The 20984-nt window shown below is 45.1% G+C and overlaps 1 protein-coding gene across 1 annotated transcript in view; it reads left to right on the top strand.

Annotated features, from left to right (window-relative positions):
- The window catches only part of LOC139420423 (zinc finger E-box-binding homeobox 1-like), a 67702-nt gene extending 53270 nt beyond the window's left edge, over positions 1 to 14432 (top strand). Inside the window, exons 3-9 of the mRNA XM_071170534.1 lie at positions 843 to 1001; positions 2265 to 2467; positions 3618 to 3723; positions 4188 to 4627; positions 4879 to 6261; positions 10389 to 10569; positions 11383 to 14432. Of these exons, the coding sequence (XP_071026635.1) occupies positions 843 to 1001; positions 2265 to 2467; positions 3618 to 3723; positions 4188 to 4627; positions 4879 to 6261; positions 10389 to 10569; positions 11383 to 12341 (3431 nt within the window). The 3' untranslated portion in view covers positions 12342 to 14432. The remainder of the gene's footprint in view (positions 1 to 842; positions 1002 to 2264; positions 2468 to 3617; positions 3724 to 4187; positions 4628 to 4878; positions 6262 to 10388; positions 10570 to 11382) is intronic.
- The last annotated feature ends 6552 nt before the right edge of the window (positions 14433 to 20984 follow it).

Here is a 20984-nt window from a genome sequence, read left to right as displayed (position 1 = left end):
CACAGCTGGGTCTCACTGTCAGACCTTTACAGCCCTTCACACTCACAGAACAACCTCAACCCTCAACCCAACACTACAGAAACTGGCAGGAGAATTCAATTCCCCCCGGCCAACGGCGTCTGCTCAGTAAATTCAACGGTTGCGTAATGCTTTATCTCTTTAGGGAGGTCGACGCTGTTGTTGGGGGTTTCATCATCACCATCATCCTCTCACTTCCCTCAGTCAAACAGGATAATAGAACTCTCCCCTCCTTGTTTTCACTGGTTTTTAATGGGTTAATAATAATACTACTTAATAATAATGATGCTAGGTGTATTTCTGTGTGGTTTTAACTGCTGACACACTGTACTCTGTTCCTGTATGTGCTCCAGGATGTGAGGCAGAGAGACGGAAGCTTTTCATTTCCTAACTGTGTCCTCAGGTTACACTGCTGCCTACAGCTCCTTAATTAGCCCTCATTAGTGGCGCGACTGCAGCTGATGTGATTCGCAGGAGAGAACATGCTCCCTGATAACGGATAACGGATCTCATTTACTGGGGTATTAGGATATTAGGCACCACAGTGGGAAAGTTGTTATTTCTTATCCAGAGAGGTTTATGCAGGCCTAGGGATTTAGGAGCTATGGGGATTGGTTGGTTCTAGGGGGTGCATTAGACTGTACTGACTTACCTGTGTATCTGGTTGGAGGTCACAGTTCTAATTAAGCATCATGTTTTTTAGATAGAAGGAACATGATATAATGATGTATTACAATGGCGAGGTGTTAGAACAATGGCGAGGTCCTTAATGTCCTTTCCTCATGTCCTCGTGTAAACAGTTGTCCTGTCTCTGTGGGTTACAGCGAGGGAGGAGTGTGGTTCAGACGGGGAGGACGATGGCAGGACGGACGCTCTGGTGGAAGAGATGCTGCAGCAGGGAGACACGGCCGTCATTTACCCAGAAGCCCCGGAGGACGAGCCACGCCAAGGGACCCCCGAGGCCAGCGGACATGACGAGAATGGTACGTGCAACACTCATACCACCTGGACACCTCACGCACACACACACCTCACCTGTTCATCTACTCTCCACTGTTCGGGACGAAGTACTGGTTTTCTTTTCTCACTGGTAGTTAATTGATTGATACATCATTTAACTGATTAGACAGAGGATTCCACTCACAGACATAGCGTCCCAGGTCTGAATTAAGCACAGCAGAGCAAGAGCAACGCACAAAAAAACACTTCACACTTTTCTACCCCTACCCCCCACAGTGGACTCAATAGCGCTTTACACACAACACCTCCACCTCTGGGACTGCAGGTTTTATGCCTCCAGGCAAAACCTTGTTGTGTTGTTCTGACTTCCGTCTCTTCCTCTGAAGGTGTTAACAACCCCCCCCCCCCCCCCCATCCATTAACACTAACACTCTCTCTGCTGTAAATGGACACACACTGGGCTCTTTATGAGTTAAGGGCTTTTGGCTGTTACCTGTCAGACTCACAGGAGGAAAAACAGCAAATAGCAGATAGTATCTACCTGGGTGATAGTGTGTGTGTGTTTGTGTGTGTGTGTGTGTGTGTGTGTGTGTGTGTGTGTGTGTGTGTGTGTGTGTGTGTGTGTGTGTGAGAGAGATAATGTGTGTGTGTGTTCACATCCTGAGAGGTTCACCTGGCCAGCAGGGAGGTTTAATACATCACCTGTTAACAGGTAATACTTTACCTGTGTGGGACCCAGTGGCGCATAACAACCCCGGGGTCCTGGTGCTAGGTGTTCTTTATGTCTTCTCACCGTGTTCTACCGTGTTTCCAGACAGCTTTTATCCAACGTCTGGGCATTCATTTGAAACCAATGGGTGTTTTCCTTTTTTTTTTTTTTAAGATATAGGCCTTGAATTCCAATATTTTAAAGACACATAGACTAGTCACGTTACTCGTGTGAACTAGGGCTGTTGATTGCACATTTCCGACTCCGAGAGCAGGAGTGTTGTGACACCTGTTACTTTACTAATGAATAACCAACAGTATCCAGCCAGCAGGTGAGAGTATGTTGCAGCATCTGTCATGTAGTTAGTGTTAACAGACCCTCTGTTAGTCTTAACAGAGGATCGGTCAGTACCGGGTGAAATAGGTGAAACAGCAAGTCCAGAGCTCCTGTGTCTGTCTGTCAATCAACCACATCAAAGAATCCTTACTCTCTATTGACCCTCTGATTAGTCTACAGACCTCTCCACACCCACTCACATGCTCCCTCCCTCCCCGTCTCTCTACTCCCCCCCCAACAGGCACTCCGGATGCGTTCTCCCAGCTCCTCACCTGTCCCTACTGCTCCCGCGGCTACAAGCGCTACACGTCCCTGAAGGAGCACATCAAGCTGCGCCACGAGAAGAGCGAGGACAACTTCAGCTGCTCCCAGTGCAGCTACACTTTTGCCTACCGCACACAGCTGGAGAGACACATGACGGCCCACAAAGTTGGTAGAGACCAGGTACTTATAGACACAACCCTATACATAACACTTATAGAAAGATACACAACTATACCTGCTGTTTGCTAACTACTAGCTACAGCACTGTGTAGTGTGCAGTAAAGATTATGTACACTCTAAAAAAAAACTGTTGTTTTTACAGTAATTTACTGGCAGCCAGTTACCTGTAAGTTATGATTTAAAAAAAAAGTACATTATGTTACCGTAAATTCCAAAGAAACTTACGGTAACATAATTCATTACAGTAATTTAGGGGGCTCCCAAGTGGCGCAGTGGTCTAAGACACTGCATCTCAGTGCAAGAGGTGTCACTGCAGTCCCTGGTTCAAATCCAGGCTGCATCACATCTGGCTGTGATTTTTTTATATTTAATTTTTAAAATGAATTTCACCTTTATTTAACCAGGTAGGCCAGTTCTCATTTACAACTGCGACCTGGCCAAGATAAACCAAAGCATTGCGACAAAAACATTGGGATTGGGAGTCCCATAGGGTGGCGCACACTTGGGCAACTTAGTCTGGGTTTGGCCGGGGTAGGCCGTCATTGTAAATAATAATTTGTTCTTAACTTGCCTAGTTAAATAAAGGTTCAATTAAACATTTGAAGAAAAAATAACTTACAGGTTGTTACCATTTTTTTTTTATTATTATTTTTTTTTAATTACAGTGTACACTCTTAGAAAAAAAGGTACTATCTAGAACCTAAAAGGGTTCTTCAGCTGTCCCCATAGGAGAACCCTTTGAAGAACCCTTTTTGGTTCCAGGTAGAACCATTCTGGGTTCTATGTAGAACCCTTTCTATAGAAGGTTCTACATGGAACTCAAAAGGGTTCCACCTGGAACCAAAAAAGGGTTATCCTATGGGGACAGCCACAGAACCCTTTTGGAACCATTTTTTCTAAGAGTGTAGATAAAAGGTGATGTGAACTTTGTGTCCGAAACCCAGGAAGTGGGAAAGTAGGCTCACGGCATGTACTCAGTGTTGATCACATCCATGATGAATTTAATATCCTGGTATTTAACCATTGTTTTTAGCCATTGTTTAAAGCGGTTGTTTCATGAATTGAAAGTAGCACAAAGTGCCTGTCTCCATGAGTGTGTGACTGAAGTGAGCTGACCATCCCCCTCACCCTCTCTCCCTTTGTCTGACAGAGGCACGTGACGCAGTCGGGGGGCAACCGCAAATTCAACTGCACCGAATGTGAAAAAGCATTTAAGTACAAGCACCACCTGAAGGAGCACCTACGCATCCACAGCGGTGAGTGGACCCCTCAGTGTGTGAGTGTGTGTGCACGTGTGTGTGTGTGTGTGTGTGTGTGTGTGCGTGTGTGTTTGTGAATGTGCGTGTGTATTTTGTTATGTAGAAAAAAGGTTGGGGTAATTGTATACGTGAGTTTCTATTGGCCACACCATCTGCACCGATGTTTCTGCCTCCATCCAACAAATATTTATGTTTAGTTACTCTGTGTATTCATGTGTCCTTGATTGTGTTTCAGAGCATTGTGCTTCTTCCTAATGTGACATAATTGTGTTTCTTTTGGCGGCTCCGGCCAACAACTAGAGAGTATTTCCCAATGGACCCATTATCCTCAGCCTTTAAGCGTCATTGAAATGCATTAGTCCCTTTTTCCCCGAGGAGATTGATTCATTTAGCTCTGTTCCTAATGGAGGTTGTGTGTGTGTGTGTGTGTGTTATCTGTGCATGGCCGTCTGTCTCAACAGGAGAGAAACCGTACGAGTGCTCCAACTGCAAGAAGCGCTTCTCCCACTCGGGCTCCTACAGTTCCCACATCAGCAGTAAGAAGTGCATCAGCGTGATCTCGGCAGTCAACGGCCGCCCCCGGCCCAGCGCCAAGGCGTCCCAGTGCCCGTCCCCAGCCATGCCCGCCTCGCCCTCCTCCACCACACGCACACAGATCTGGGATAAACCTTTACAGGAGCAACTACCCCTAAATCAGATCAAGAGCGAGCCAGTGGACTATGAGTACAAGGCCATGGTGTTGTCTCCAGCAACGACAGGAGGAAACAGTCATGGAGGAGGGGTGTTAAACGGGGTTGCAGCGGGCCCCCTGCAGGGTGCGGTGCAGGCTGTGATGCTCCCCACCATGGGTCTGGTATCTCCCATCAGCATCAACCTGGCAGACCTGCAGAACATCTTGAAGGTGATTTGTAAACTTGTAATAGGACTAAAGTATTTAATCATTTAATTGTAGTTCAAAATGCAACTCTTTTTTAAGGGGGTAGATCAGCTTTAATATTGCAAATAGATTGTAGCTTCCATTCATGTAATTGTCTTCATCATCAGTTCAAATGCAACTTACAATTCATGAAATACTTGTAATGAGCTGCTTGTTGCTATTTGTACAATTATTTGTTGAACAATGAACAAACCATTATCATCTTCATCTTGAAGGTGGCGGTGGACGGTAACATGATCAGACAGATGTTGGAGAACAATGCCAAGGCAGCGGGGACCGGCACAGGGGCGACGGGTGTTCCTCACCAGCAGCTCATCTCAGCCATCAGTCTCCCCATCATCGGTCAGGACGGCAACGCCACCAAGATCATCATCAACTACAGCCTCGATCCCAGCCAGACCCAGCTCACTGCCCAGAACCTGAAGAAGGAACCTCAGACCCTGGCTACAATGCCAGGCCAGCCCCAGGCTCAGCCCCTGTCCGAGGTTGCTATAGAGCCCTGCAGCAAGGCCCAGCAGAGACTCCCAGAGGACCTGACACTCAGCAGGCCCCCCAGGAGCAAAGAGGAGAAGATGGAAGAGGAAAACGAGAAGGAGGAGGGGGAGGATACCACTAAGACCTGTCTGCTCTGTGGCGACTGCCCCGGTGGTCTGGACGTGCTCCACGCACTCGAGCACTGTAAGAAGGCCTCAGGCCTCAGGATCAATGGGGACAAATCAGAGTCGGCCATCGCCTCGTTACTGTCCGAGGGGGTCGGGAACCAGCCCAAGAACCTCCTGTCCCTCCTCAAGGCCTACTTCGCCCTAAACGCTGAGCCAACCAAGGAGGAGCTCAGCAAGATCTCAGATTCAGTCAGCCTGCCCACCGACGTGGTCAAGAAGTGGTTCGACAAGATGCAGAGCAGTCAGGTCTCACTAGGAGCTCCGACACCTCCGTCTGAGGAAGAGGGACCCTTGTCTGAGAGTCCTGGGGCCACAGTTGTGTCCCCTAAGGTAAGACCAGAGCAGGACACAGAGGGTCCCACCATGATGCAGTCCGGCCCAGCCGAGGCCACTCCGGCTGAGGTTAACGGCTCCATGCGCTCCCCAGCCTCCCCCACACCACTAAACCTGACCGCCGGGGGGCCCGTCCCAGCCAAACCCTCCTCCTCGGACAGCACTGATGGCCCTCTGGACCTGTCGTTTCCAAAGCCCACCCGAGAGGAGGCCGCAGCCGCCGCCACTTACCTCGCCTCTGTTTACTCCCATCAGGACGAACCCCTGAACTTGACGAAGACTTGCACAACAAAGAAAGAACTTCCGCTCGCCGGCGCCGCTGGCCACCATGTGACTAGTCAACCTGTGTCCCTGTACACCGCCAGCCCACAAAGTGCCAACCCCATCAGTATCATGACCACTCAGCTGCCCAGCGGGACCATTTATGCCATCACTGACCAGGGCCGTGCAGGCATGCCCTGCCTCCGGGCAGTTACCACTAGTAACAACCAGACTATCCTCATCCCACAGCTGGCCTATACCTATACCACTACAGCTACAGCCAACAGCCCTGCAGGGACAGAGACACAGGAGAAGACCACACTGCAAGTCAACGGCATCAAGGTTGGTTAATCAATCAATCATTCAAATGTATTTATATAGCCCTTTTTCACAGCAACAGTTGTCACGATGTGCTTTTCAGTAACCCAGCCACAGGCGGCTGGTGGCACCTTAATGTGGGAGGATGGGCTCAAATAGGCTGGAATGGAATAAATGGAACGGTATCAAACACAGCCTCGCGTTAGCCATTCCGCTCGCAAAAGCCAAGGCTTGTGTAAGGCCACTCACTTACTTTACTTATCAAACACAGCGTTTCCATGTTCTGGATACTGTTCCATTTACTCCATTCCAGACATTGTTATGAGCTGTCCTCCCCTCACCAGCCTCCTGTGAATCCAGCCTGGACCCCCCAAGGTCAAAGCAGCGGCACAGTTTACATTTACATTTTGGTCAATAACAAAGGCCTAGCAGATGCTCTTTTCAAGTCAGTTGCAAGAAAAGCATCTGCTGTGTCTGTATGACTACACATAGATAGAAGGGTTCCAAAGGGTTTCTTCGGCTGTCCCCATAGGAGAACCCTTTTTGATTCCAGGTAGAACCTTTTTCGTTCCAGGTAGAACTCTTTTGGGTTCCATGAAGAACCCTCTGTGTATAGGGTTCTACATGGAACTCAAACGGGTTCTACCTGGAATCAAAAAGGGTTCTCCAATGGGGACAGCCGATGAACCCTTTTAGGTTCTAGATAGTGCACTCTTAGAAAACAAAAAGGTGCTATGGGAATTTGTTTCGCCAGTTAGAGAGAAAACTACACGAAAACAGTCTAGCATGATTGGTATTGCAGGTGCAATACTGAGAATCATGTTTTCTTGCTGTTTGGTCCTCTCTGACCGACTTGGCTCATGTTTAGTGAGGAAGGAGGTGCTGGAAGAATAGGAAGTTCTCCGTATAATCATTCCTCCTATATCTCACTCTACCTGTTTCATCTTCTTTGAGTGAAATGGTAAAGGCCTAGGAAAGATCCCTGCCTCAACACTTCAGTGTCTATAGCCCCTTTAGTGCTTCAGTTCTCTTGGATCTGGCCCCACTGCAATTTAGCCATACTGAGAAGGTTAAGCTCCACCTATTGAGCTGGAGATATGGGAACTCTCCTCAGTCTCAGCTGAGTGAGTCTCTCTCCTGTAGCTCTGGGTGGAGGCGGTGGTATTTTGGCACCGCTGTCTTTGTCTCCTGTGATGAGCTGTTTAGTTTCAGCGCTGGGGGGAGGAGGGTTAAAGGTGGACCGGAGTACTCAAGGGAGGAGTTCTAGCCCTCCTCTCTTCCCTCGCTCTTGGGTGAAAGACGGAGAGAGAGGTGGAATACAATTAAATTGGGTTTCGAGCTATAGTATCCTGCCAACACATTTATTGCGGCTCATGATATGTGAATGTTCAAAATGTGAAATAAGTTATTAGTGTCATACTGTTTTAAAAATGTCTAACATGCAGCTATACAACAGAGGAAAAATCCTGGATGCGTTATATACCAAAAGTGCCATTATGAATTCTGCCAAAAAACTCTCATGCAGTAGTATTAGAAGTAAGAGCCAGGCCACTTAATGATCCATAAGGATGGATAGAAGAGCCATCACTCCCCGAGCACTGAGCTGCTGCTGTCACCGAGCCAGAAGACATGAGGCAGCACTTACTGTAGAGACCTATTGATTGGTAGGGATCTGTTTAAAGGCCTCAGCCTCCTGTCTCAACCATTGATTTTTGTTGTTGTTGTATTATGCTTTCCTGTTAAGTGGACTGGCATAGAGCAAGCCTTGTTCAAAGCCCTCGCTGTATGTATAGGTATTATATATCAGTTCCTTAACGATGCTGATGCTACCGTGCTGTACTTCCCCTCTCTCTCTCTCTCTCAGTGTCTCAGTGTTGAATACTCAGTTGGAGTATGCGTCCGGAAGGGCACCTTATTCTCTATATCAGGGTTCTGACGATACCTGACGAGTTTGGTCTGCTTCGTGTTGTCATTGTTGCCATGGAAAAATGATTATGACACTGGTACCATCCCGGCTCTACCTTTTGTGGTGCACTACTTTTGACCTGAGGTCACTATGGGCCATGGTCAAAAGGAGTGCACTATAAAGGGAACCGGGTGCCATTTGGGACACACCCAAATGCAACCTACACCCAGGAAGGGATGGGTGCAGTAAAGGGTGTTTCTGAGGGGTTTTTACTCACCATTGATGAGTCATGATGATGGGGATGACTGGTTTTCAGGGTCAACACCAAGGTGGGATGATTTCATCGTGATGGTCTGAAGTGTTACTAGCTGTTTGGTTCTGATGAGGTTATGGTACCTTGAGAGCTATAGAAAGAAGGTGGTATTAGTCAGCCTACAGCGTCACTTCATGACATGCCGTAGCGCTCACGTCTGTAGCCATGAAGTGCTTTGAAAGGCTGCTCATGGCTCACATCAACACCATCATCGCAGAAACCTTAGACCCACTCCCATTTTGCATACCGCCCCAACAGATCCACACATGACGCAATCTCTATTGCACTCCGCACTGCCCTTTCCCACCTGGACAAAAGGAACATCTATGTGAGAATGCTATTCATTGACTACAGCTCAGCGTTCACCACCACAGTGCCCTCAATGCTCATCAATAAGCTAAGGACCCTGGGACTAAACACCTCCCTCTGCAACTGGATCCTGGACTTCCAGACGGGCCGCCCCCAGGTGGTAAGGGTAGGCAACAACACATCCGCCACGCTGATCCTCAACCCCTCGCCCCTCGCCCCCTCCTGTACCCCCTGTTCACTCATGACTGCATGGCCAGGCACAACTCCAAAACCATCATTAAGTTTGCTGATGACACAACAGTGGTAGGCCTGATCACCGACAACGACGAGACAGCCTACAGGAAAGAGGTAAGAGACCTGGGCGTGTGGTGCCAGGACAACAACCTCTCCCTCGACGTGATCAAGACAAAGGAGATGATTGTGGACTACAGGAAAAAGAGGCCCGAGCACGCCCCCATTCTCATCGACGGGGCTGCAGTGGAGCCGGTTGAGAGCTTCAAGTTCCTTGGACACGACAAAACCTATTCTTCCTCAGGAGACTGAAAAAATGTGGCATGAGTCCTCAGATCCTCAAAAGGTTCTACAGCTGCACCATCACTGCCTGGTATGGCAACTGCTCGGCCTCCGTGCGCAAGGCACTACAGAGGGTAGTGCGAACGGCCCAGTACATCACTGGGGCCAAGCTCCCTGCCATCCAGGACCTCTATACCAGGCGGTGTCAGGGGAAGGCCCTAAAAATTGTCAAAGACTCCAGCCACCATAGTCATAGACTGTTCTCTCTGCTACCGCAAGTCATGCGGTATCGGAGCGCCAAGTCTAGGTCCAAGAGGCTTCTAAACAGCTTCTACCACCAAGCCATAAGACTCCTGAACACCATCAAATGACTACCCAAACTATTTGCATTGCCCCCCCACCCCCCCCCTTTTAAACCACTGCTACTCTCTGTTGTTATCATCTATGCATAGTCACCTTAATAACTCTATGTACATATTACCTACTAACCGGTGCCCCCGCACATTGACTCTGTACCAGTACCCCCCCTGTATGTAGTCTCGCTATTGTTATTTTACTGCTGCTCTTTAACTACTAGTTACTTTTATTTCTTATTCTTATCCGTATTTAAAAACATATATTTTTTTACTGCATTGTCGGTAAGGGGCTCGTAAGTAAGCATTTCACTGTAAGTTCGACACCTGTATTCGGCGCATGTGACTAATGACATTTGATTTGATTTGTTTTCCTTGAGAAACAGAATGACAAACCAAAAAAACACCTCCACCAAATCACTTCCAACTCTAAATTGCCTGTGTTATTGTCTTGCACATATTGTTAACCGTTATAATCCGAGAATGACACTTCTCCTGGCCTCTCTATAACTGTATTACTGTACTAATACACCTGCATTGCTTGCTGTTTGGGGTTTTAGGCTGGGTTTCTGTACAGCACTGAGATATCAGCTGATGTACGAAGGGCTATATAAATACATTTGATTTGATTTGATACTTCTGTTACGATTCAAAACTTAAAAACAGTAAACATTATATTACATATATCCACACATATTAGATCTGACATCATACATTATAAATGATATGTTCTCATGTATTGATATTTGTTGTTCAGGAGGAGCGTCAGGACACCAGCTCAGAGGGCGTGTCCACCATGGAAGAGCTGAACGACTCAGACTCCGCCCCTTCCAGGAAGAAAATGAGGAAAACGGAGAGTGGGATGTACGCCTGCGACCTGTGTGACAAGATCTTCCAGAAGAGCAGCTCTCTGCTCCGACATAAATACGAACACACAGGTACATCAGGGACGAGGTGGACCTGGGTCATGTTCTTTGGGGTGCAACATGCAGCGAATCGCTTTGCAACTGAACAATAAAAGGCTCACATAGTACCTCCCCATTTTTGACAGTTTTCTTCCATTTCATACCTGCTGAACATCAGCCTCACTGCACCTCCCCAGAGAGACCTCAGGAAAACACGAGGCGAAGTGAAACTGAAGGGGGAAATTTCAGAAATCACACACTGACTGTAATGTTGTTATACCAGTGTATATTGCAGAAGGGCGGTGGACACCACCATCCCAGCAGCTATTACCCAATAAACACACACACACGCACTCCACCAGAACTCCCCTTGCCAACCACATTAACCTTCCGGTATGAAATGTTGAAGGGATGTTGCATCAGAGCTCTGTTAGTAATTTTCAATGAGAACATGGGTAGTGTTGTGGCCAAGCACAGGTCAACCCACTCTGAGGCGTTCTGTCTTTATGACTTTAATACCTGCCATAGAACCACCGTTTTTACATCCAAATTCACGTTGTCCTGTTTTTTTGTTGCATTGTTTGCCATATTTACCATGGATACGTGATGATAAATAACATGGGTTTCACCGACTTTTGGCGCAATAATCAAAACCATTTCACGAGCACAACAGTCTGGGGAATTACAACAGTTTGACCTGTATTTTTCAAGGAGGGTGCAACCCCTGTTACAAGCCCATATGGTGTTACTCTGTGATTTCACTCAACAATAGTCCTGAGCCTGAATGTTTTATCACTCTGTTTCAGATACATTTTTATTGACTGTTTATTTTCTCCCCTGCTACAGGCAAGCGACCCCACGAGTGCGGTATCTGCAGGAAGGCCTTCAAACACAAGCACCACTTGATAGAACACATGCGTCTCCACTCTGGGGAGAAACCCTACCAGTGCGACAAGTGTGGCAAGCGCTTCTCTCACTCGGGCTCCTACTCCCAGCACATGAACCACCGTTACTCCTATTGCAAGAAAGAGGCGCTGGAAGGAAGTCAAGGAGGTATAGGGGAGGAGGTGCTGGAGGAGGAGATGGAGAGCCCTGTGGGGTTGGCCCTGGGCCTTGGAGGGGAGCAGCAGGAGCAGTCAGACAGCAGGCCCACCTCCTCCCACCTGGACTCTGACGAGCGAGGGAGCAGCACCAGGGAGGACGAGGAGGAGAGCGAGGAGGAGGGGGAGGAGGAGGACATGGAGACAGCGGCAGGGGAGGAGGTTGAGGGGGATCCGGACAGAGTTCTGGATATGGATGATATACAGGTGGTGCGGATAGGAGACGAGGGAGGGGACGAGGAGGAAGAGGCGGAGGGGGAGAAGGAAGAAGACACTGGTCGAGAGGAGGGAGAGAATGAGGAAGAGCAGGGAGTGGAGAGAGTAGTGGTCGGGGGTGAAGGGGAGGAAGGAGAAGAAGAGGAGGGGGTAGTGGGGGTTGAAGTAAAGGAGGAGCAGGAGGAAGAGGAGGTTACAGGGAAAAAAGCAGACACAAGGCAAGAGGAGGTACAGGAGAACAGGGAGAAAGAGGAGGAACATGGAGGTGAGAAGGAACAGGCTGAGGAGCATGTGGAGGAAGAGCTGTCTGAGAAGGAAGAGACAATGGACACAGAGAAAGGATTGACCTCGGAGGACAAGGAAGAGTCAGGGTCAAGGGCGGCGGAGGAAAGTGAGGTCATGAAAGAGAATGAAGGTGAAACAAACAGGAACACTGTTTCAGAAGACAAGAACCAGACACCGACAGGAGAGAAAGGAGATCCGAATTAAAACAGGGAGGAACCAGACCCGTGCTTCTTCCTTAATGAAATGGAAGGATCCTTTTTCCCCATGACATTGGGGGAAAGGATAGAGAGCTAAAGTTTGGATTGCTCTGACGGACGCTGCATTTCAGTTCACTACTGTGTATGAATCCAGGTGTGCCTGAAAAAATACTAGTGGCTTTTTCCACAGAAGGAGAAACATTTTCAGTGTTAGAAAATGTATTTGTAAAAAACTAAAACACAAAGTTTAACAACAAAAAATGCATTATACGGACTTTGGAAGCTAGAGCCGACACGTTTTAGATAATGTTTTATTACTAAATCAACCTTGGGTCATTTCTTTTTATCAGTGTTACTAATTTTATCCCTCATATTTTAACCTTTAAAAACCTGTACAGTTAGGAGAGATTTCTATATCTTTTTATTGCCAATGAACAAAAAAAATTAGTATTTTATTAAGTTGGAGGAAAAAAGATCCTGTGCACTACAAGTGGCTTGGTTTACTTACTGCACTAACAGTGGTGTTGTCTACCCTTCAGTGTTATGGCACTAGACTTACAGTATACATCATCAGCATGTTAGCTGGTGATGTTAGCATACCTTTTGTTGTACATGGATTGTGAGCCTTAAAGAAGAAAACGATTGTGAGATGAGTTCATCCATGATGATATTCCAGTAGTTGATTACCTTATAGATGAAGAAGAAGACAAGGGGGGGGGGGGGTATCGAAGGAGTCTGCATTGATACATTGCTCTAAAATGTTCTGTTCGTTCGTTTGTTCATTTCATCAATCTGTTGTCATCAGTGTTACATGTACAGAATCAGATCAAGCAGAATAAGAAAGAAGAACAATCGTGAGATCATTTGCCTCCTATTCCCACTCCCAGCCTTATGCAAAACAAGAAGACATGATGCGTATCAAAAGTGCCATTGAATAATGCTGTTTTTCCTTAGCAGCTGTTGTCAGGTTGTGTCGAGGCCCAGATTTGATAGCAGCTCAAACATGTCAACTCTTTCAGCCGATATCCTGTTGATTTTGGCTCACTACCACTAGTCCTGATGTTGTAGATTATAGCGTTACCATGAATTATAATTTAGACATGAATTACATATTTGAGATAAAAAAGATCTGCCTCTTTTATAATCAGAGCAATCAAAGACTAAAAGGACTTACAATGCACATGTTTTAACGGAACGATGAAACATGATTTTGAAATATTTCCTGCCTTGAAATGTATAAATTCCCCCCAAGTCCAGTTCCAGTGCACTTGTTTATCACTTGTGAAACGCTCGCGCTCTCTTCAGGTAACAAAAGTAGGCAAATATGATCCCATAATGGTTATTCAGACAACATTTTTTACCTGTCAGTATTATTTTGTTGTTTTGTTGTTGGATTGTTTTGTATGTTCATGTTCAAATGTGTGTACTGTATGTTTTCAGAAAAGGCAGTATTTTTCCCATTCCCAATGATATGGGTTATCTGTTTAGTTCTAGAAACATTTTATATTTATGTGTTATTTTGTTTTATTTTATATTTCCTTATGGTTATTTATTACACAATGTAGTGTACAATACTGTAGTTTGTATTAATACAATAATATATTTTAGTATGAAAATCATTTCAAATGTAAGCTGACTACAACAAAGGTGGGAACTAAAAAAAAAAGCTCTGGCATTTTCAAGTATGTTTTAGAACGCAAATGCATCTAAAGTTGTCAACCCACCCCACAAGCCTGAAATTGGAATTGGTTACCTTTCTAAATCCATTCATTCTCATGTTAGTTTTGACCTTTTGCCCCACTTTAATATGAAGCTACTGAAACTTTTTGAGAACTAACTGTATGTCTAATAGCATGAGTGTGCTGTTGTATTGAAGGATGACCCTTAACCATGAACCTGTCCTTTTTGCCAAGCCAAAATAATATTGACATTTTGTTGTGTTTTATTTGTGCCAATTTGTTACTTTGTATGTATACTACGTCCAGGCCACAACCTCTTTTATATGTACTTGTTTTAATCCATGATCATTTTTATAGTGATAGTTTTTGTTTTGTTTTTTCTATGACTCCCCATCTCACAATAAAATACATCAACTACATCCCTCTGGTTTCATCATCTATGTGTTCATGTATTTGCTTGCGTAATAAAGCTTTAGGCCAGTACTATATCCGATCGTGCTTGGAGACAATGCGGCTGTTAAAGTTCGCGGAGATCGAATTCCAGGTAAACACTGCAGATGTCGGCTCAATTGGAAATCACCTTTAAATGTCAAATGCACTATAGTGCGGTTTCAGATTGAATCCAGCCCTTAGGGACATACGCAGAATTTACCGTGAATGCAGTCTCCACAAACGGGGAACAACGCCTTCACATTTCAATCGAGCACTAACGCGGATACGGGTTGAATCTAGCTCCTAATACAACTCGGCGCCTGGAGAGATCAATCAGGATCGTTGCAAGCAGATAGAAATGTAATGAATAGAGCTAACATGATCCCCCTATTTACCTGACATGTATGTTCTAAACAATACATTTCTATCTGAACGTTGTGTTACGATGTGTGACATTACACCCTGCTGAACAGAGCCCATACCAGCCCAACCCAAGGTCATTTATATTGATCCCGATCAGGTTTCCTTCAGGGAGAGGGAGGGTCCACCCTTAACATGAATTAGTAATGGTATGGACCCAAAATCTATAGTCCGACGAGGAGCTGAACATGATACAATACTCTAACATGTCTGTTACTGTTACTCATCTCTACCCCGGGACTGGAGAAGGGATACTTTCTGAAAGGATTTTGGTGATTTGGTCCATGTCTAGATCCTCTACATCTTTCTCTATGGTAAAAATTGAGAGCAGGTGTGGGTGTGTTTGTGTGGGAGGGGATTCAACAATTTGCCAAGCCTCTCTTTGTCTAGGTTGGTTGATAGTGGGTATGATGAATGTGGAAAAGAGAATGTGTGTGTGTGTGTGTTTGTGTGTGTCAGAGAAAGTAATCTGTCATATTTGGCAGTGTTGATTGTGTTGAGTAGGTGGGGGAGGGAGGTGGAAGGAGTGATAATGTCTAATAGTACCACACTCCCATAACATTATATACTAACCCTCACGATTTCACATGTGAAATTTTCACGTTCTGTGAAAAAAGAATTGACTCAAAATTCCGCACAAAATAAATATTTGAAACCATGTTTTTGGAACACAGATTTGATGACGTTTCAAATGAAGTTTCACCTGGATTTTCACGTGATCACCTAACCTTTTACAAGTGGATTCTAATTTTCACACATGATTTCACAGATGATGCCTTGCAAACAAAAATTAGTCGTTAGAACACACACGCAAACAGTGTGTTTTCAGCGTACATATATTTTTTGGGGTAATTTTACCCCTTTTTCATGACATACAATTGGTAGCTACAGTTTTGTCCCATTGCTGCATCTCCCATAAGGACTCAGGAGAGGGTCGAGAGAGCCACGTGTCCTCCGAAATACGACCCTGCCACTGCACTTCACTCAGAAGCCAGCCACCGTACAACTGGCTACCGAAGTCAGCGTGCAGACGCCCGGCCCGCTTCAGGAGTCCATAGAGCGCGATGCGACAAGGAAATCCCGGCCGCCTCAGGAGTCACTAGAGAGCGACGCGACAAGGAAATCCCGGCCCGCCTCAGGAGTCACTAGAGCGCGATGCGACAAGGAAATCCCGGCCCGCCTCAGGAGTCACTAGAGAGCGATGCGACAAGGAAATCCCGGCCCGCCTCAGGAGTCACTAGAGAGCGATGCGACAAGGAAAGCCCGGCCCGCCTCAGGAGTCACTAGAGAGCGATGCGACAAGGAAAGCCCGGCCCGCCTCAGGAGTCACTAGAGAGCGATGCGACAAGGAAATCCCGGCCCGCCTCAGGAGTCCATAGAGCGCGATGCGACAAGGAAATCCCGGCCCGCCTCAGGAGTCACTAGAGCGCGACGCGACAAGGAAATCCCGGCCCGCCTCAGGAGTCACTAGAGCGCGATGCGACAAGGAAATCCCGGCCCGCCTCAGGAGTCACTAGAGAGCGATGCGACAAGGAAATCCCGGCCCGCCTCAGGAGTCACTAGAGCGCGATGCGACAAGGAAATCCCGGCCCGCCTCAGGAGTCACTAGAGAGCGATGCGACAAGGAAAGCCCGGCCCGCCTCAGGAGTCACTAGAGAGCGATGCGACAAGGAAAGCCCGGCCCGCCTCAGGAGTCACTAGAGAGCGATGCGACAAGGAAATCCCGACCGGCCAAACTCTCCCCTATCCCGGACGACGCTGGGCCAATTGTGCAAAGCCTCATGGCTCTCCTAGACACAGCTGGCTGTGACACAGCCCGGGATCGAACATAGGTCTGTACTAACACCTCAAGCCCTGCGATTCAGTGCCTTAGGCTGCTGAACCACTCAGTAGGCTATTTTTGACACACATTAACATACATGATTACATTGTGTATGTTTATTTATACAGTAATTATTATTCAACGTGTCCTCACCCAGTTTAATCATTGGCATGTGATACAAAACAAGGCAACTTGTCACGTTCTGACCTTAGTTCTTTTGTTATGTCTTTGTCTTAGTATGGTCAGGGCGTGAGTTGGGGTGGGTAGTCTATGTTCCTTTTTCTATGTTGTGGTTATGTGTTTGGCCTGGTATGGTTCTCAATCAGAGACAGGTGTCGTTCGTTGTCTCTGATTGAGAATCATACTTAGGTAGCCTTGTCCCACCTGTGTTTTGTGGGTGATTATTTTTCTGTGTCAGTGTTTGTTCCACATGGGACTGTTTCGTTTGTGTCATTTATTCATGTTGGTATTTTGTATTTCAGTGTTCAGGCAAATAAACATCATGAACACGTACCACGCTGCGCATTTGTCCGATATTTCCTACTAAAACCAAAGGTTTTATAGATCAACATGTTTTCTATGATCTAGTCAACATTGTATCCTCCCCTTTTCAATGCAACAAACCAGAACAAGCAAACTTTGCAAGATTGAGTCTGTGATTTTGTTGTAGGCAGAGCCAGAGCGCAACTGAGTAGAATTCTATTGGTGGGAGTAGCCCAGGAGCAGTCTTTCAATCACCTGTGAGTGAATGAGCTTTTCAGATCAGTACAGATCAGAGCGCAGGGCCACACGTGTGCACAGTTGTACATATTCTTTGCTAGTTAGTGAGTTATTAGCCCAGTTATAAATAAGTATAGATCAGCAATGTGGAGTTACTGCTTCCTACAAGAGCACAACATTGGTAGGCTACATTTCAAGCTCTTTGAAAAACCAAACAGGTAAAAATCGTATCTATTAATTTAAGGGGCAGTGTTGTATATTGAGACAGGCTTGAATATGGAAATAAGCTAATAGGCAGAGGGGTAGCTTACCTTGTCTAATTATCTATACGGTAATACTAATGAATTGTATTTCGTTAAGTGGTTTCATGCATCATACAACTTAAATACAATGCCATTTACTGTCACCTATCTGGTCCATGGTGTTACAGAGCTATTTCCATGTGAAAATGTTATGGGATTTGCTCCATTGGTTTTGTTGGTAGGCCTACATTATGCTCAAATAGCCACAAAGCCTGTTGACTACTGTGTAAAACTGTAAGGGTACAGCCTCAGTGTTCACTGTTAACGCACGGCGGAAGTTGCACACAATTCTCACAACATTCGAGTTTCTGCTCACTAGACCTAAAAAAAAAAGAACATTGGTTCACGACATTTTAATCTTCCTGCTACACCACCATGTCTGTGTCAATGACTGATTTCACCTGTATTCCTGCACCAATCACATTTTCACATGTGAAACAGCCCAACAAAAAGTCACAAAAACTTGTCCATTGTTCACATGTGAAACCGTACCGCATGTTAAAATGTATTCAACTGTATGAGATTTTTTTTGTTCACATGTTAACACCACCTTTTCACGTGAGGAGAATAACGTTTTGTTATGTGAATTGCTGATGTGAAAATCTCATTTGCACTTTCACGTAGAAATCTCGTGGAATTTCTTTTTCACATTTGGAAAATTTTCACATGTGAAAATCTCATTTGCACTCTCACACGTGAACAATTGTCACAGGGGAATTGCATTTGGATGTGAAAAAAAAGTGAGATTATCACTTTGCTTTTACATGTGGTCACATTAAATTCACATAAAATCACATGAAATCACATGTGAAACATGTGTTATCACGTGAAATTCATAGGTTTTTTTCTGTAAGGGAACATATTATCACATCAAACTGCCTTCAGTAATTTAGACCATTTTGAATCAGTTTTACGATTTTGATATCAATAGCAAACATAAAATGTAAGCCAGTAAAATCACAAGGTATCAGATCAGGTTGGGCCGGGCCATTACATACAAGGATTTCAGTCATATCTGAGACTTACCAAGCTCAGGTATTGCCATAGGTCCAGTTCTGCTGGGCTCAAAGAAAATTTCATTTAAGAGCTCTGTTTGCATCCCAAATGGCCCCCTATCCCCTACATAGATCCCTAAACACGTAGTGCACTATATAAGGAATAGGGTGCCATTTGGGACCCAGCCCTTAACTGCTAAGAGGATATGGTGTGCTAAGGGCAGTAATGGAGCAAAAGCCTGATTAACTATCATAGCTGCTGAGTTTCTGACTTGGAGCCAAACCCAGGCTGAGTGTCTGACTTGGAGCCAAACCCAGACTGAGTCTCTGACATGGAGCCAAACCCAAGGTCCAGGGTCCCAGGGGAAATTTAAAGAGAAGCCAAAAGGGGAGAAAAAATGGTGCTCAGGAAATAGCACAAAAATATTATGTCCATTTACTCAACCACTACATACCGGAATGTACGGTATACAATGCCATGTGTGTGAGTGTGTGTGTCTGTGTGTGAGTTTAATCATAGTAAGTGCCACTGCTATAAGACGGGCAGATTGTTGATAGAAAATGAACATTTAAACTGTTGAAAAGGAATCAGCACAGTCAGACTACTATCTCACTGGCTTGGACTAAAGGTTGTATCCACTCCCTTCTCTACAGTGTGGTCTGTCAATAGAGGGCATTTACATGTGTAATAAATTATAATGTACATTTACATGTGTAATAAATTATAATGTACATTTACATGTACAGTGCCTTCAGAAAGTATTCACACTCCTTGATTTGTTCCACATTTTGTTGTGTTAAATAGTGGGATTCATATGGATTTAATTGTATTTTTGTCAATGATCTACACAAAATACTCTGTAACTTCAAAGTGGGGGGAAATTGTAACATTTGTAAAAAATAAAAAATAAAAAGTCACTAAGAGCTTTTCCACACCTGGATTGTACAACATTTCCCATTATTATTTTCATTCTTCAAGCTCTGTCAAATTGCTTGTTGATCATTGCTTGAATACCATTTTCAGGTCTTGCCATAGATGTTCAAGAAGACTTAAGTCAAAACTGTAACCCGGCCACTCAGGAACATTAACTGTCTTCTTGGTAAGCAACTCTAGTGTTTATTTTGCCTAGTGTTTTAGGTTATTGTCCTGCTGAAAGGTGAATTAATCTCTCAGTGTCTGGTGTAAAGCAGACTGAACCAGGTTTTACTCTAGGATTTTGTCCAAGCTTAGCCCCAATCCATTTATTTTTTATCCTAAAAATCTCCCCAGCACCCATAACATGATGCAGCCACCACTATGCTTGAAAATATGAAGAGTGGTACTCAGTAATGTGTTGAATTGGATTTGCCCCAAACATAATACTTTGTATTTAGGACAAAAAGTTTTAGTGCCTTGTTGCAAACAGGATTCATGTTTTAGAATATTTTTATTCTGTGCAGGCTTCCTTCTTTTCACTCTGTCAATTGGGTTATTATTGTGGAGTAACTATAATATTGTTGATCCATCTTCAGTTTTCTCCATTTACAGCCATTAAACTCTGTAACTGCTTTAAAATCACCATAAGCCTCATGGTGAAATCCCTAAGCAGTTTCCTTCCTCTCCAGCAACTAAGTTAGGAAGGGCGCCTGCATCTTTGTAGTGACTGGGTGTACTGATACGCCATTCAAAGTGTAATTAATCACTTTAACATGCTCAAAGGGATGTTCAATGTCTGCTTTTTACATGTTTACCCATATAACAATAGGTGCCCTACTTTGCGAACCATTGGAAAACATCCCTGGTCTTTGTGGTTGAATCTGTGTTTGAAATTCATTGTTCGACTGAGGGGGGTAGAGATGAGGTTCAATAGTCATTCAAAAATCATGTTAAACACTATTATTACACAGAGTCCATGCCACTTATTATGTGACTTGTTAAGTGAATTTGTATTCCTGAACTTAATTAGACTTGTCAGGCGGTGGGTAACTGGTGCAGTGAATCAGGCGCAGGAGAGCAGAGATGAGTGTACAAGGTATTTCATTCCACGACAGCACCAGTATACAGACAATACTCTAAGTGAGGAGAAATACCGGTCACTCGAAAATAACGGGCGTACATACATAACCCGGCAAACATAACCTAGCCGACAAGAACCGACATAAACAATCAATAAACACACACACTGACATGTGGGAAACGGGGTTAAATAATGAACATGTAATTGGGGAATTGAAACCAGCTGTGTAGAAAACAAAGACAAAACAAATGGAAAATGAAAAGTGGATCGGCGATGGCTAGAA

The sequence above is a fragment of the Oncorhynchus clarkii genome, chromosome 11, assembly GCF_045791955.1.
Source record: "Oncorhynchus clarkii lewisi isolate Uvic-CL-2024 chromosome 11, UVic_Ocla_1.0, whole genome shotgun sequence".
Classification (NCBI taxonomy): Eukaryota; Metazoa; Chordata; class Actinopteri; order Salmoniformes; family Salmonidae; genus Oncorhynchus; species Oncorhynchus clarkii.
Note: the sequence above shows the minus strand (reverse complement) of the source record. Positions and strands in the feature narration are given on the sequence as shown.